Here is a 17561-nt window from a genome sequence, read left to right as displayed (position 1 = left end):
ATATATATATATATATATATATATATATATATATATATATATATATATATATATATATATTCTCAAAAGTTGAGTAAGATATTACCAAGTACTAATTCAAATAAATATATATATATATATATATATATATATATATATATATATATATATATATATATATATATATATACATACAGTATATGCACATATATTATATGTTTATTATGTATACTGCATTACATATACTGTATGTATATATATATATATATACATATATATATATATATATATATATATATATATATATATATATATTTTATATATATATATATATATATATATATATATATATATATATATATATATATATATATATATATATTTTATATATATATATATTTATTTATTTGAGTTAGTACTTGGTAATATCTTACTCAACTTTTGTTTGTAATTATTTTGCTTAGTTGTATTTGCTTTGTTTTGTCTTGGGTAAGGGTAAACTGAGTTATTTAGGGTAAGTAATGTTAGATTCATGTTACAGACCCATTGCTCCTCATTGGAGAAAGCTACCCTGAACTGAATATATAGATATATTTGTAAAATTCAACCTTTCTGCAGTCCTTTTAATAAAAATTTATTTTCCTTTATGCTAATGAAAATCATATTCAAAACCATTCAACAAAAAATTATCCTATGCACTGTATAAACAAGCATTAATAATGTTGACTGCAGTAAAGTTCAAAAAACTTAACTTGAAACAACTTGCGGCAAGAAATGACCATATGTGTGTATGTATATATATATATACATATATTTAATTACCTTCAAGTGTTATGATAATTTAGTTGACGAATTATGTAATTTCACTAACTAATGACTTTAAAATGTTCAGAAAAATAAAGCAAAATTAGTTATACTTTGTGTACTTTCTGAATTTCTCAGGATCAGCTTTGAAATGCTACGAATGTGAAGGCAGCTGTAAAATTACAGATTGTGGTGGCAGCTGTGTGGACATCGTCACCAGCAAAAGTATGTTCTTTTTTCTTTTTTTTCTGTTTCTTGTGATATATAGGGAATTTTATTTAGTGATTTAGTTCACATGTTATCTGGTCAAAATTTAGTGTTTATGCTGTAACATAAATATGAAAATGGGTATTTTGAGATAAAGGTAGTTGAAGCGAGTCTTCAAATAAACTGCAGGGATTTGTTATCTATACAGAAAGGACCTAGAGACATAGAAGGAGCAGTGACCAACAAAGTAATTTCTGTCTTCTCAGACAACTCAGTGTCTCTGGCTTGTCTAAGAAGGCAAGGGAACATGAAGTCAGAAACTTGGTACCCATCACCATGGGTTTACTTTTTTGGAGAGAGAAGGGGAATATTGCCCAAATGCCCCAGTTTGTGCTTGGTTGACTGAATGTTCTGGCAAACATGCTAAGTCGTTCTGGACATGTACTCTCCCAGAATTGGACTTCAACCCTGCAGTTTATGAGGTGATTTGGAGAGAGTTTGGCCAACCCCTCATTGATCTATTGGCAACGAAGCTGAATCATTGTCTCCAGCCGTACATCTCCCCAGTTCTGGACACTCAAGCCTGGGCAGTAGATGCTGCGGTTCAAGATTGGACAAACCTATTTGTATATACATTCCCACTATTTCCACTGTTGAAGAAGGTGCTCAAGAAGTTGAGGGTATCCAGAACACCATCATAATTCTAACCTCTCCACAGTTGCAGAGGAGGCATTGGTTCCTGGGCCTTCTGGAAATGTCAATAGAGGTTCCCAGACAATTATCTCCATGGACAACTCTACTTAGATACATGGGGACAGGGAAGCTCCTCAGCTCTAGAGGGTTTTCAGGGTCATCTAGGGATGCAGTCCTCACGTCAAGGAGAAAGTCCACTAATATTCATATCAGAAACAGTGGGAGCAAGTCTAGGGGTATTTCATGTCTTCGCACCAGATTCGAGATTCCTTAGTCTAGTTGGCATGTGCCTGGGCCAGCGAGTGTTCAGTGGCAAGCCGCTGTTCGCCCGCCAACCTTGGGCTGTCCATCTTCTCCAGGTGCTCTTCCAGATTTGAGATTCCTTAGTCTAGTTGGCATGTGCCTGGGCCAGCGAGCGTTTAATGGCTCCCCCAGGCCGTTGTTCGCCCGCCAACCTTGGGCTGTCCATCTTCTCCAGGTGCTCTTCCAGATTCGAGATTCCTTTGTGCAGTTGGCATGTTCCTGGGCCAGCGAGCGTTCAACGGCTCCCCCAGGCCGCTGTTCGCCCACCAACCTTGGGCTGTCCTTCTTCTCCGGCTGCTCTTCCAGAATTGAGATTCCTTAGTCTAGTTGGCATGTGCCTGGGCCAGTGAGCGTTCAACGGCTCCCCCGGGCCGTTGTTCGCCCGCCAACATTGGGCTGTCCATCTTCTCCAGCTGCTCTTTTAGAATCGAGATTCCTTAGTCTAGTTGGCATGTGCCTGGGCCAGCGAGCGTTCAACAGCTCCCCTGGGCCGTTGTTCGCCCGCCAACATTGGGCTGTCTGTCTTCTCCGGCTGCTCTTCTAGATTCAAGATTCCTTAGTGTACTTGGTATGTGCCTGAGCCAGCGAGCGTTCAGCGGCTCCCCTGGGCCGTTGTTCGCCCGCCAACCTTGGGCTGTCCGTCTTCTCCAGCTGCTCTTCCAGATTCGAGATTCCTTAGGTTAGGTGGCATGTGCCTGGGCCAGCGAGCGTTCAACGGCTGCCCCGGGCCGCTGTTCACCCGACAACCTTGGGCTGTCCATCTTCTTCGGCTGCTCTTCCAAATTCTAGATTCCTTAGTCTAGTTGGCATGTGCCTGGGCCAGCATGAGTCCAACCCCTTCTCCTCTTCCTACATCTCACAAAGAGAAAGATAGAAAAAAGACAGGGAAAGGAAGAAAGAAGGCGAAGATAAAAAGAAAGATAGATAGATAGAGAAAGAGAGAGAGGGAGAGAGGAAAAGAAGCTAAAGACTGAAAGGGAGGGGTGGGACCTCCCTTCCTGCCCTGTGACCATTCTCCTCTTCCTACCTCTCACAGAGAGAAAGGAAGAATAAAGACAGAAAGGAGGAAAGAAGGAAAAGAGAAAGAGAAAGATAGAGAGAGAGAGGAAAAGAAGCTAAGGACTGAAAGGGAGGGGTGGGACCTCCCTTCCTGCCCTGTGCCCATTCTCCTCTTCCTACCTCTCACAGAGAGAAAGGAAGAATAAAGAGAGAAAGGAGGAAAGAAGGAAAAGAGAAAGAGAGAGAGGAAAAGAAGCTAAGGACTGAAAGGGAGGGGTGGGACCTCCTTCCTGCCCCTGTGCCCATTCTCTGGTCTCTTTCTACCTCTCACTTAGAGAAAGGAAGAATAAAGACAGAGAAAGGAGGAAAGAAGGAAAAGAGAAAGAGAGAGAGGAAAAGAAGCTAAGGACTGAAAGGGAGGGGTGGGACCTCCCTTCCTGCCCTGTGCCCATTCTCCTCTTCCTACCTCTCACAGAGAGAAAGGAAGAATAAAGACAGAGAAAGGAGGAAAGAAGGAAAAGAGAAAGAGAGAGAGGAAAAGAAGCTAAGGACTGAAAGGGAGGGTGGGACCTCCTTCCTGCCCTGTGCCCATTCTCCTCTTCCTACCTCTCACAGAGAGAAAGGAAGAATAAAGACAGAGAAAGGAGGAAAGAAGGAAAAGAGAAAGAGAGAGAGGAAAAGAAGCTAAGGACTGAAAGGGAGGGGTGGGACCTCCCTTCCTGCCCTGTGATCATTCTCCTCTTTCTACCTCTCACTTAGAGAAAGGAAGAATAAAGACAGAGAAAGGAGGAAAGAAGGAAAAGAGAAAGAGAGAGAGGAAAAGAAGCTAAGGACTGAAAGGGAGGGGTGGGACCTCCCTTCCTGCCCTGTGACCATTCTCCTCTTCCTACCTCTCACAGAGAGAAAGGAAGAATAAAGACAGAGAAAGGAGGAAAGAAGGAAAAGAGAAAGAGAGAGAGGAAAAGAAGCTAAGGACTGAAAGGGAGGGGTGGGACCTCCCTTCCTGCCCTGTGCCCATTCTCCTCTTCCTACACCTCTCACAGAGAGAAAGGAAGAATAAAGACAGAGAAAGGAGGAAAGAAGGAAAAGAGAAAGAGAGAGAGGAAAAGAAGCTAAGGACTGAAAGGGAGGGGTGGGACCTCCCTTCCTGCCCTGTGACCATTCTCCTCTTTCTACCTCTCACTTAGAGAAAGGAAGAATAAAGACAGAGAAAGGAGGAAAGAAGGAGAAATAGAGAGAGAGGAAATGAAGCTAAGGACTGAAAGGGAGATGGAGAACTTCCCTTCCTGCCCCGTGCCACTTCTCCTCTTCCTATCTCTCTTCACAGAGTGAAGGAGAGAGAGAGAAGGACAGAAAGATAAGGAAAAACTACATATAATTACTCGCCTGCTATTTAGGATCCTCCTTGGCCTGTCTATACAAAGGTTCTTCCTCCTTCGTCTTCGTTCTTCGTTGAAGTCGGAACTATATCCTTTACGAAATCCATCTTCTGCGGCTGTGTTCACTAATCCGTAGGGCAGCTTCTATTGTCCGAGGAACTGGAACGGAGATTTCACTTCACTCACTTAGTAAGGACACTTAGTAAAACTTAACACGTCACCGTGATCTTAGTTTTGTAGTATGCCACCAAATCCTGTGTTGGTTCCTGGGGCTTCGTCCTTCCGCATTCTTTTCCTGGAAATCCATTTCTAACGGTCTTCGAATCCTTCCGGATATATTCCAAGTTCCCTATCTCATGGAGTGAAGACGGCGTCACATGTTCCTGGAGTCTTTTAAGACGTCAAGAAGACGTAATTCAATGGCCATTTCTCCAGGGGTGCTTCAGGAGCTTTAGGTGGCGTTAAGTCATCCGGGAGTCGTGATCCCTAAGATAGATTCTGGACTCGAAGTTGTGCGCATATTCACGTTTCTCAGTGACACACCACAGACTGACTTCCAGGTCAGTCTTATATCATCTACTGAGGAACAAAATATGGAAAAATTAAATAAACAAGGAATTCATCTTTAATCTAGACTTAACTGAGATATACTAAATATTTCATGCTATATTTTCTTAAAGATTTAATTGTGCAAGAAAGTACATTTTTTCTTCTTCTCATTTGAGCTACTCATCTTTTGATATAAATTTCATATGTGTGTGTGCGTGTGTGTGTTTGTTTGTGTGTTTGTGCATAAATCACTCATTCACGTCATTTAAATTTTACAGCACTGAGGGAGAGAGAGAGAGAGAGTGATGATAGCAAATGAAAACAAATTAAGAGGTCTTTAGCAGAAATGTTTCATGTTATAACCTTGTTCAAATACTGTATTAGCAAAGTATTTACGATGATGTATTCCAAGGCATCGTGCTTACCCCATGCAAAAAATGGGAAAAAGCACGTTAAAAGAAGAAGATTAAAGGTTGACATGACCCAGTACGTGTGTAGTCAGTTTATTCGTATCAGTAGAGTGGGAAAGAATGTTTTTATTTAAATAAGAACTATGGGACGGGAGGCTGGAGATGAGCCGAGACTTGTGGAAGATAAAAGAAAGGAAGACGAGAGTGGCACAATTTCCCAGAAGCCACTGTCCGAAACTGGCACTATAAAAGGATTAATATACATACATATACATACATACATACATACATATATATATATATATATATATATATATATATATATATATATATATATATATAATATATATATAATATATATATATATATATATATATATATATATATATATATATATATATATATATATATATATATATATATATATATATATATATATATATATATATATATATATATATATATATATATATATATATATATATATATATATATATATATATATATATATATATATATATATATATATATATATATATATATATATATATACATATACATATATATATACATATATATATACATACATATATATATATATATATATATATATATATATATATATATATATATATATATATATCTACATGATTTCTTTTTCTAAACGTAATTTCAGTAAATATGAGAAACATAGCGTCTTTGGCTACACTAGTGCAAACATGATTGGGTCACCCTTTTGTGAAGTACTGAACCGAACCGTACTGTACCTATCGCCCCCACCACCAATGGCCTTTGAACTCATCTCTCTCTCTCTCTCTCTCTCTCTCTCTCTCTCTCTCTCTCTCTTTTGTTACTGTTGCTGTACAAGATTATTTCTCGAAATGTTACTCCAATTAGACAGGAAATTGTTTGGAACGTAATACCATTAATTCCCTGTGCAGTCGACTGTCTCTCCCACCAGATGCCTACGGTCCATTGGAAGTTTCGGGGAAACTCACGAACCTTTGATACGACAACGTTTGTTAGCATTCTGTGGTTACCAAACCAATCTTACAACTAGATCGGTTCTAAACCGGCAGTGTTGCTGTCTGATTTATTAAATAGACCAAACATAAAAATGCCACCATCCCTAACGTTTCAGACCAGATGATTCATAATCAGTCAGTCAAATGTCGTTTTACTGGGAGGGAGGCCAGGTTGCAGAGAACGTGTTTCTGATGGGGTTCGACCTTGTCATAACAGACTGCCACTGGAACTAAAATTTATTTTTTTTTTACTTAGCAAAGATTTTAAACCTTATGCTTACCTCGGTGAGTTATTGTAAGGATATATGGACAAGAATTTCACGAACAAAAATTGCATACCAGCGGAGGTTGCCCTTTTTACTTTACTGTTATCATAATTCTCCAGCATTCCCTCTTTGCCGTGAGACAGGTATCAGTATCATAGAAGAATTGAGATTTCATCTTGATTACATGGTTTAACAATTTTAATATTCCGGGACTATATATATGTGAATTAAAACAAATTATTTTTTTGCACAAAAATAAAACCAGAACACTGAAAGTACGACGTTACAAAAGTTATGGAGAAATGTTTAGAATGCAAAATAAAAGTTTAAAAATCCCATTTATTCTCAATTTTTGCATTAGGTATTGAATTGCATACTGTTTTAGTAGCCTGTGCCAATAATACTATTGGCCTTTCTAATATGGACAACTTTCTGCTAACGCATTATTGTGAAAGAGGAAAAATTTCAAAACGGGAAATCAAATAAGGTTTTAGCTGTATTGTCTGAGAAAGATCTTTTGCTCAGAGAAGCTGATGATGACATAAGTGCATGTGTTTTGAATACAAAACTTAGTTTTTAATAGTGTATGTATTTTAGTTTTTAATAGTGTATGTACATTACTGGTTACATGAATAATAAAATGAATTTCTTCTTATTATTTGAGTGCAAAATTGTTGGTTCAGAGATTCTTCAGCAACAAAATATAAATTTTCTTCCCTTCAGAAGATATTTACGGAAGCTGTGTTGGCATACCTTTAAAACAAAATTCTTCTCTTTAATCTCTCGAGGATAGAATTATGCTGCATAGGAGGAACTGGCAATTCTCTCTCTCTCTCTCTCATGTCATTTGCTATGTAAAGTTAAGTATACCTTAGTTTTACCAGACCACTGAGCTGATTAACAGCTGCTATGTAAACACAACTATTGTTCAGTAACTCGGCTTTTGTCTTTGTAAAGTTTACCTTTGTCATGTCTTTTCTTTCCTAAAAAAAACATACAAAGGATCTTACTGTAGCTACCAGTCGGGCAGCAGACAGGTAAAACTGTTAATGCTCAGTGATTGGCTACAATGCTTCCTACCGTTCCAGACAATAGCATTTCTTAATGACAGTACATACCTTGCGCAAGTTAAATTGGTTCAAAGTTAAAAGTATTTCAGTTCAGTGTAGTATAAATACAGAGCAGTATATATAAAATAAAAATATAAATGAAAAGATTTTATTTACGTTTGGTAAATAAAAAAAGAAAACGGTACACGATGAGTGGAGGAACAGTAACTATCTTAAATCATGGTCGAACATGACGAGTTTTAAATCGGCTGATCCTCTTTGGTGTCCGTTTTATCCGATGTCCGGGCTAGTGAGGTCAGGCTTAATGAGGGTTGACTAATATGTATATGTATATATATATATATATATATATATATATATATATATATATATATATATATATATATATAATATATATATAAATATATATATATATATATATATATATATATATATATATATATATATATATATATATATATATATATATATATATATATATATATATATATATATATATATATGTATATATATATATATATATATATATATATATATATATATATATATATATATATATATATATATATATATATATATATATATATATATATATATATATATATATATATGTATGTATGTATGTATGTATGTATGTATGTATGTATGTATGTATGTATGTATGTATGTATGTATGTATGTATATATATATATATATATATATATATATATATATATATATATATATATATATATATATATATATATATATATATATATATATATATATATATATATATATATGTATATATATACATACATATATATATATATATATATATATATATATATACATATATATATATATATATATATATATATATATATATATATATATATATATATATATATATATATATATATATATATATATATATATATATATATGAAAAAATTATGTAATTAAACAATAACTGATCAGCCAAGATGTGCACGTAACAATATTATATATATATATATATATATATATTTTTTTTTATAAATATTTACGCTGTTAGCCCTCGAACATTTAGGGATAGAAACATCAGCCTGACTGAGACAGGAAATTGCTTTGTCCCACGCTAGTCGTCTTCAGTTCAAACCTTAATCCCGTCCGTTGGAGAACGGGATAGGTAAGTTAGGCGTTTACCCTATAGGAAAATTTCCCTATCAGCCTTAAGAATAGGTGGTCCTAAGGTCCCTTTTTCCTTCCTACCTGTCTCTTGGCGAATGTTTTTAACAAGAACGTGGACACCTGGGGGACTGTTTTTGACCTAGGCTCGGTCAGAGAACTTCAGAGAGAACCAAGCTGGAGACTACAATGGAGAGATAACACATCCAGTTGGACCTCTTCCCCCTTTCTTTGTCTATTATTCTATTAGTGAAGTGAAGAAACAATTGCAAGAACTCCACGTCGATGTCGTTGATCGCAACAACGTTCGTCCTAAGGTAAAAAAAAGTCGCTTTTTTTGTTCAAAACTTCGCCCATTCTTTTATCCTTTGTTTTCTGTATTTCAAATTTCCTTTGTTCCCCTTCAGCCACCACTTACGGTATATGTGTTCAAAGTCTAGATTAAGCCAAATTATTATGTTGTTAGCTTCAACCCCATTATTCCAGTAAAATACCTAGGATTTAGGATAAGCAAACTCAGGTTAAATCTCGATGCTTTTGTATGCCTCGCGTCCGAAAGTTTGGAAGAACCGTTGCGTTTAAAATTAATTTCATCTCAAATATTCTTTGTTAGGTTAATAACCCTTAACTGGCGACCTTGGCTAATTAACCTGACTGTCTTTGAGGTTAACTTTTGGCTTCTGAAAGTGGAAGGTTACGTGTAATCTTGGTTTGCACTTTTACGTGAAAAAACTGTATGTCGTGAAATTGAATAATACATGATCAGAAAACTCACCATTAACAATATATAATATATATATATATATATATAATATATATATTTTATATATATATATATATATATATATATATATATATATATATATATATATATATATATATATGATATATATTGTTTCGTAAACGTCTTATATTGCCTTGGTGATCAGTTATTGTTTAATTTACAAGTCATTTTTCAGCATTCAAGGGTTCCAAAATACACGTAACCTGTCACTTGAACATATACACCAACCTCAAAGACAGACGTTAATTAACCAAAGGTCGCCAGTTAATGGTCATTAACCTTAACAAAGAATATTCAAGAATAAAGACTTTATGATAAATGTCACCAACAATGGACTTAGAAAAATCTCTACTTGTTAAGATGGTGTTAAATACAAAAAGCGCAACAGTCTTCCAAACAGTGAAAGGGATCACTAGTATGATTTGATTGAATACCAGAGTCGTAAAAATGACTTGCTTGCCTAAATCCACTATAGTCTTACTGGAATATTTTCGCTAACGCTAAACAATATAATAATTTGGGCTTAATCTTAGACTTTTTTAAGCGATTACCCTAAAATGGTGGCTGGAGAATGAAACAAAGAAAGATTTGGAAATACAGAAAGAGGATAAAGAATGGACTTGAAGTTTTGAACAAAAACACAGTTTTTACCTTGCAGTTGCGTTGCATCATACAACGGACGATCGGAAGTTCTGGAGAATGATTCTTCACTTCACTAATAAAAATGATAGACAAAGGGCGGAGAGGCCAAAAGGACGTCTCATCTCCGCGATAGTTTGGTTCTCTCTCTCGTCTGGGTCAAAAACAGGACCTGCAGTCCTTTCCTGAGGCGTCTTAAGCTTTTGTCAAAAACATTCACCAAGAGGGACAGGTAGAAAGAAAAAAGACTTTAGGACCACCTATTCTAAGGTCGGATATGGAAATTTTCCTATAGGGTGAAGTGCCTAAATGCTATCAAGTTCCTTCTTGCAACGTGAGCGTTACAATTTGAACTGCCTGTAATCCTCGGCTGATTGCTCAGCTGGACTAACGTTGAAGTTTGAACTGAAGACGATCTTCTAATGTGGGACAAAAGCTTTTTCCCTGTCTTGGTCATGGCTGATATTACTACAGACAAATGTTACAAGGGCGAATAGCAGTAATATTTATAAAAAAATATATATATATGTGACTTTTTATCACATCACGTGATTCATTTACAATCAGTAAGCTACAAACGTCCTTTATAGCTTACTGATTATATATATATATATATATATATATATATATATATATATATATATATATATATATATATATATATATATATATATATATATATATGTTCTGAATGATGTTATGCAGTGGTAAGAATAAGTATGATCGGGATTTGAGAGAGAGGTAATTTATGAGAGAGATTTAGAGAGACTTCAAGACTTCTAAAGAGAGAGAGAGAGAGAGAGACGATGTTGATAGTTTAAAGTGATGAGCCATTAGACCAAGTAAATTGAAGTATAACCATAACAAACCTCCAAGATGTGGGAAAGGAAGGAGGAGTTAGAAGAAAGGTTATGAAGCGAAAAGGTCAGCAAAATTGACCTGATTTGTCCTTGCCAAAAGTGGGAGTTAAGATTGAACCATTAAGAGTAAAGTAGACGTCCTCTTAGTTGTACGTACGTCTGGGTGGTGCGGCATCATCCAAAAGTGAATTTGGCATTCTCTTTTGGTAGCCATACAATAGGAAATGAGGAGTTTCTCCTATTGATTCATTTACTCTGTTGTTTAGAGTAAATTGTATGTCTTCGAGAGTCAAGTCCCAGTCTTCAGTGTTTGGGGTTACCAATGTTTTCAGAACATCCTTTATCTTATGATTTGTTCTTTCTACTGCTCCATTTGAGCTTGGCTTATGTGCTGTTATTTGACATTTCTGTATTTCATAAAAGTCACACAGTTTCTTTAGAATGTCACTAGTAAATTCAGCAGCATTGTCTGAGAGCAAAACTTGAGGACATGAATGTCTGGTTATGATTCTAGACTTAAAGGCTTCTGCCACCGTTGATGCTTCTCTGTTTCTAGTTGGAACAATTTCTACGTATCTGGTCAAATAGTCAATGAAAACTAAAATCTGTTTATTTCCTCTGATGGTGTTCGGGAATGGACCTAAGAAATCCATTGTGACTACTTGAAAAAGATTTAATTCTGAAGGATACATTTCCAGAGGAGCCTTGACGTTGACATTCCCCTTATGTATATTACATAGGGTACAATTCTGAACAAATCGAGTAGCATCTTCACTACATCGAGGCCAAAAATAGTTTCTAGTGATTGTTCTACATGTTTTCTTAATTCCAGGATGTCCTGATAACTTGTATGAATGGGTTAGTTCTAAAACGTCTTGTATTAGTGTATTAGGAATGTACAAACGTGAACAAGCATTTGGTTCGTCTGAAGTCTTGTATAATAACCCATCTATCAATTGAAACTGAATTTTTCTCACCTTGCAAGAGGTTACCAATTACTTCCCTTATTCTAGAATCCTTTTGTTGTTCCTGACGAACTTTGTGTAAATCTAAGTCTGTGATTTGACAACTGAAGGCGAAATTATGAGTGGTAATTTGTTTCTCGTTCTCTTCTTGTGATTTAGATAAGGCTTCAGCTAATGTGTTATATCTACCAGGTATGTATCTAAATTCTGGGGCAAATTGTAATATGCTAACGAACCATCTATTGAACTTCATATTATTGGTAAAAGCCCTTTTCTTGAAAAGATCACAAATGGGTTTATGATCTGTAAGAACATTAATTTTATGTCCTAGCAAAATGTGTCTAAATTTCTGTAATCCCCAGACTAATGCTAAACATTCCCTTTCTGTTGTACTGTAATTTCTTTCAGCTGCATTCAAAACTCTACTGGCATAGTATACAGTCCTCATCCTTGTTTTATCCTTTTGCATCAAGACGGCACCTAGTCCTGTACTTGAAGCATCACAGGCTAAGTAGAATTCCTTCTCGAAGTTTGGATAAACTAGGATAGGATCTGTTATCAACATATCCTTTAGTGTTTTGAACGCTGTTTCCTGTTCATCTTTCCACTCATAGTTAGCATCTTTCCTAGTTAACTCAGTTAATGGTTTTGCTATGGTAGCAAATCCCTTTATGAAAGGTCGATAATATCCTACCATACCTAGGAATCTTCTTAGTGCCTTCAAATTTCTTGGGGCTGGATAGTCCACAATAGCCTTAATCTTTCCTTTTGCATTTTCAAACCATGTTCACTGATAACATGTCCTAGATATTCTAGAGATTTCTTCAGAAACTGACATTTCTTAATTTTTACCTTTAAACCGGCCTTTCTGAGCCTATCTAATACTAATTCTATTGTCTTTAAATGACTCTCTATATCCTTACTAGCAATTATTACATCATCAAGATAAACCGTCACGTCTTCAACATCTCCCAAGATTTGCAGCATTAAACGTACAAACGTTAAAGGAGCTGAAGTAAGACCAAACGGCATTACCTCAAATTGCAAATGTTCTTTATGAGTACTGAATGCCGTGAGATGCTTGGATTCTTCATCGAGAGGAACTTGCCAATATCCACTTAGTAGATCGAGGCTAGAAAAAACCTTGGCACCTCCTAATTGAGCTAACATGTCATTAATGACTGGCATTGGCATTCGATCAGGGATGGTGTGGGAATTCAATTTACGGTAATCTATTACCATCCTCCAAGTACCGTCTTTCTTTGGAACTAGCAGTAAAGGTGAATTATAAGGTGACTTAGAAGGTATTACGACTCCATCTTCCTTCATCTCTTCAACCATCTCGTCTACAATGGGTCTTTGACTTATTGGAAGTTTGTAGTTAGGTATATAAAAAGGTCTAGCGCCATCTTCTATGACTATTTTGTGCTGCAGGACATCTGTCCTTCCTAACTTATCTCCTGTTACTGCTACAACATTCCTATATTTCTCTAATATCTGTATTAACCTGTCCCTACATTGAGGAAAATCTGTATTATTTACTTCCCTTTCTAATTTAACTCTTGTGTCAGCTACAGAGACAAATGCTTTTTCACTTATGGTTAGTAGAGGGTTAGTAATCACAATTCCCTTACAGAATTCTATGCCTGCATGCAATTCTAGTCTCTTGTCAGAATAATTATACACATAAGTCGTGCAATATCCACCATTAAGTTATACTAGGGAATTGTCCATTTTCACAAAGTCTGGTAAGTCTTCATTAACTAATAACACATCTGTATCACCTAGGTTTTTATCTGTTACAATTCTAAGACAAACCTTTGTCAGACCTTGTGGATGCAGTATAACGCTATTGTTTAATTTGAGTTTTACAAGATTGTCATCGGCAGTACTAACTAAGCAGATTTCTTCTGCATTCTGTGCATCGGCAGTGTAACAGACATCAGTATCATCTGAACTTTCATCTTGTGGTATCACAGAACCTATCTCAGTCATTTTCAGGTTGCCTAACAGCAACACCTCATTGAGATACTTCTCTTCCATATCTTCTCTTATTATTAAGTGACTACAATCTATTAGTGTGTCAGGATCGTCAGGTTGGGAAAAAGAACTAAGTTCTTCGGAGGTATCTACTTGTCGTGCACTTGAGTTATCAGGTTCATACCTGCTATCTGAGAATTCCTCCTGAGTGGCTTCTAGGCTTTTAAAAGTAGTTTGTCTATCTTCTCCTATTTCTTCTATCATTGAATTTCTACACACTGTCCTACCCGGGTTAGCATTAAATTCTATTTCTATCTGTTGGATGTCTACTTCTTCAGATGAGGCTGTCTCAGGTAAAGTGATCAAGTTTATCTGAAACTGTTCCTCTTCTTCAAGAGAGCAAACATTTCCTCTATCAATTTCCTTGATAGTGATTCTTCCATTGCTACAATCTAGTGCAATTCCACATCTTTTCATAGCCTGGAAGGAAAATAGAGCTTGAGCTGGAAAATATTTCTCTTCCAACACCACAAACTCTTCCCTGTATTTCTTATTTAGAATTTCTATCTCTAAATTGACATTGCCTATAGCCCTTATTTGCTTTCCAGCGATCCCCTTTATGGTCCTATAGGATTCTCTCATTTGGGAAAGCTCACAACCTATATGTTTTGTTAAAGTGCCTTTATCTATGATACTTACAGTACTGCCTGTATCCAACAATATGGAACTCAGTACACCTTCTAAGTGTACTTGTATGATAGGCAACTCTTCCTGACACGTATTATTAAAATTCTTTACAGAAAACACTATTTCATTACTTCGAGTAATGTCTGTTAGGGACACATCCTTATTCACTGTCACTATTTCTTTCTGTAAGGATGGACCTTTCTGCTGCACTCTCTGTGATTGTCACTGAGAATCCCCTTGGGGGAGGTATTCTGATTATTAGGCTGAGTATTGTGGTTATTTTGAGACCCCTGAGAATTTCTCTGTCTGTTGTATCAACAGTTCTGGATTAAATGTCCTGTCTTATTGCAATTCGAACACCATTTGTTTCTTCTACAATTCTGTGTTGTATGGTTGTTATAACCACAATTTCCACAATTTAATCTTTGCCTATTTGACTGTGGTCTATTATTCCCTGAATTTTGGCCTTGACTAGCTCCCCTCTGTCCAGGAGTCTTGTTATTTCCACTGTTATTTCCATTAGTCCCAGTGGTATTCCCATTGTTACCTCTATTTGGCGGCCTACCTTGATTGTTTCTATTTGATTGATTAAATCTCCTATTGTTGTTCCCACCGTTTCTATCAAACGAATTTCTATTTCCCTGATACCTAGACCTAGCTTGCCCTGATTGGTTTCTATTGGACTGATTGCTATTATTTCTTGGGTTTCCACTAGCTACGGTTCCCGTAAAATCTGCACTACTACTTGATGAATTCTGTTTTACTTTCCTTTCTATGTACATCAAGGTTTGTACAATTCCATCATTTGGCTTTCTATCACAGTACTTCTTTAAGGCTACTCTTTCTTCCTTACCCAAAGCATCGTAGATTGGTCCTAATGACATATATCTAAGTACCTTGGATATACTAGCTAAATCTGTTTCATCATCATCAAATTCATCCTTCCTTCCAACAACAATTCCTACAGCTTTCATATCTGTCGTCACTCTATCTATAGCTTCTTCTACTCTAGTGGCTAAAACTAAGTGATTACCTTCATATTTCTGATGATGGAAAGTTCCTATGTTGTACCATGGATCTTTCTGTGCTTCTGGTTGCCAAAATTGTAAGCACTGTTTCTTGAATTCGTTAAACAGAGTAATATTCCTAAAAAGTACTGAATGAAGAACTGTATGTGCATCACCATGTTCCATACTAACATACAAGAGTGCTTCATCTATTTTCTTTCTCTCATCTGTGATACCAGCAGCTGAAATTCTGCTTTCTGTGTCTGCTATCCATTGATTTACACCATATTCTTCTAATCTACTTTTATCTACATTACTTCGGTCTACCGTTCCACAAAATCTAGTGGCTTGGGTGATTACGGCAGCTTGCGCCATGTTGTAATTTCTAGGTACAATGGAAGTTATTGGGTTAGTGGTTACAACTGAAGGGTTAGGCGCACTCGGTAAACTAAGTGGGGGACCTTGACTATGAGAACGTCTGGGTCTAGTATTACTAGGATCAATTGGTCTAGAAAGTCGTTCAGGTACAGGTCTTAGGTTATATTGAGTCTGGTCTTCGCTTCTTGTCTGTTGCAGTCGGGCAATTACTTCATCAAAAGAGTCATTCATATTAACTCATAAAATATTCAATGATTCCAAGAATGAAAAATTGAAAAAAAAAAATTTGAGAAGCAGGTACTTACTTCAATTGCATGTTTGCTGAGTTGACTGTATCCCTCTATACAAAGAAAATTCAAATTTTTCCTAACTCATTCCTTCATAGGACTCTCACAATCTGAAAAAGTCTGATATTAGTATTTATGTATACAATTGTTTGGGTTCCACTGCAAAATGCTGCGCCAAGTGTATAACAAAAAAATTTACTATGATAGAATAATTTAAGCAGAATTGTTTCTATCACCAAGTGAACGAAATTTTCTATTTCGTAAAAAAAATTACTAAATATGAAAAAAACTATTTCCTTCGTACAACAATAAGGAAATATTATTCAGAATATTATTCAATTAATTATTCTTCAAAAGAAAATAATTTACTTAAATTATTTATGTTTAAAAAAAATTATTTGCGCACTGCAGGGAAGAATAACTATATATAAAATTTCACGCACACAAAAAATTTAATTATTCACAGAAAAAAATGTTTTCTTGATAATTCCCCGATACTAGGAATGTTTGATTACTATTTAATAGCTTCGTGTCGCCTTGCACTTGAAGATCGCGCTGATTGCACTTGAGCGCAATTTGTCGTTAGCATCCAGCGATAATTCACTCAGCTTGGCCGTCTTCCCGTCCGTACTCGCTGAATTTGTCGAAGAAAAAAATTTGGAATCCTTCCAAATTGTGGATTGAAGGCGTCACTTCCCTTTCGAGAGGCGGTTATCAACGCGTTGACTTCTAAAACTGTATCGCCGCTCCGATTGCTTCCGCTCTCATTCGTCGCCGTCTTCCGCTCTCGTTCGTCGCCGTCTTCGTCGCTGCTCTGCTACCGCTACCTTTCGCTAAGTCTCCCTTTTAGCGACCAAAAATTGTGGGAATTTCGTGTAATTAAGTCCGTACACGATAGAAAAGTTCACTGAACTGACGTAGATATTAGCGACTGTCATACGTCCGCCAACACTGTTTGTTTTCGTCTTCTCCGCTGCTGCGATCGGCGTAATTTAGGGCGAGTTGCCAATTTTTTTTCGTAAACTACGTTATACTTCTTATAAAAATCACCGCTGATCTGTGCCGTGATTATTACTATGGTTCTTATTAGGGTCATATATAATCATTAAACTGAATTTGTTGTTGATCTTATGCGAACAT

General features: G+C 36.1%; 1 protein-coding gene across 4 annotated transcripts in view; it reads left to right on the top strand.

Annotated features, from left to right (window-relative positions):
* The window catches only part of LOC136828587 (U-scoloptoxin(05)-Er2a-like), a 43210-nt gene that overhangs the window by 21346 nt on the left and 4303 nt on the right, over positions 1-17561 (top strand). For all 4 annotated transcript variants that reach the window (XM_067086601.1, XM_067086599.1, XM_067086600.1 and 1 more), the window contains exon 3: positions 922-1008. In XM_067086601.1, coding sequence (XP_066942702.1) covers positions 922-1008 — 87 coding nt within the window. The remainder of the gene's footprint in view (positions 1-921; positions 1009-17561) is intronic.

This window comes from Macrobrachium rosenbergii, chromosome 43 (assembly GCF_040412425.1).
Source record: "Macrobrachium rosenbergii isolate ZJJX-2024 chromosome 43, ASM4041242v1, whole genome shotgun sequence".
NCBI classification, from domain to species: Eukaryota; Metazoa; Arthropoda; class Malacostraca; order Decapoda; family Palaemonidae; genus Macrobrachium; species Macrobrachium rosenbergii.
This window is presented reverse-complemented; position numbering and strand designations above follow the sequence as displayed.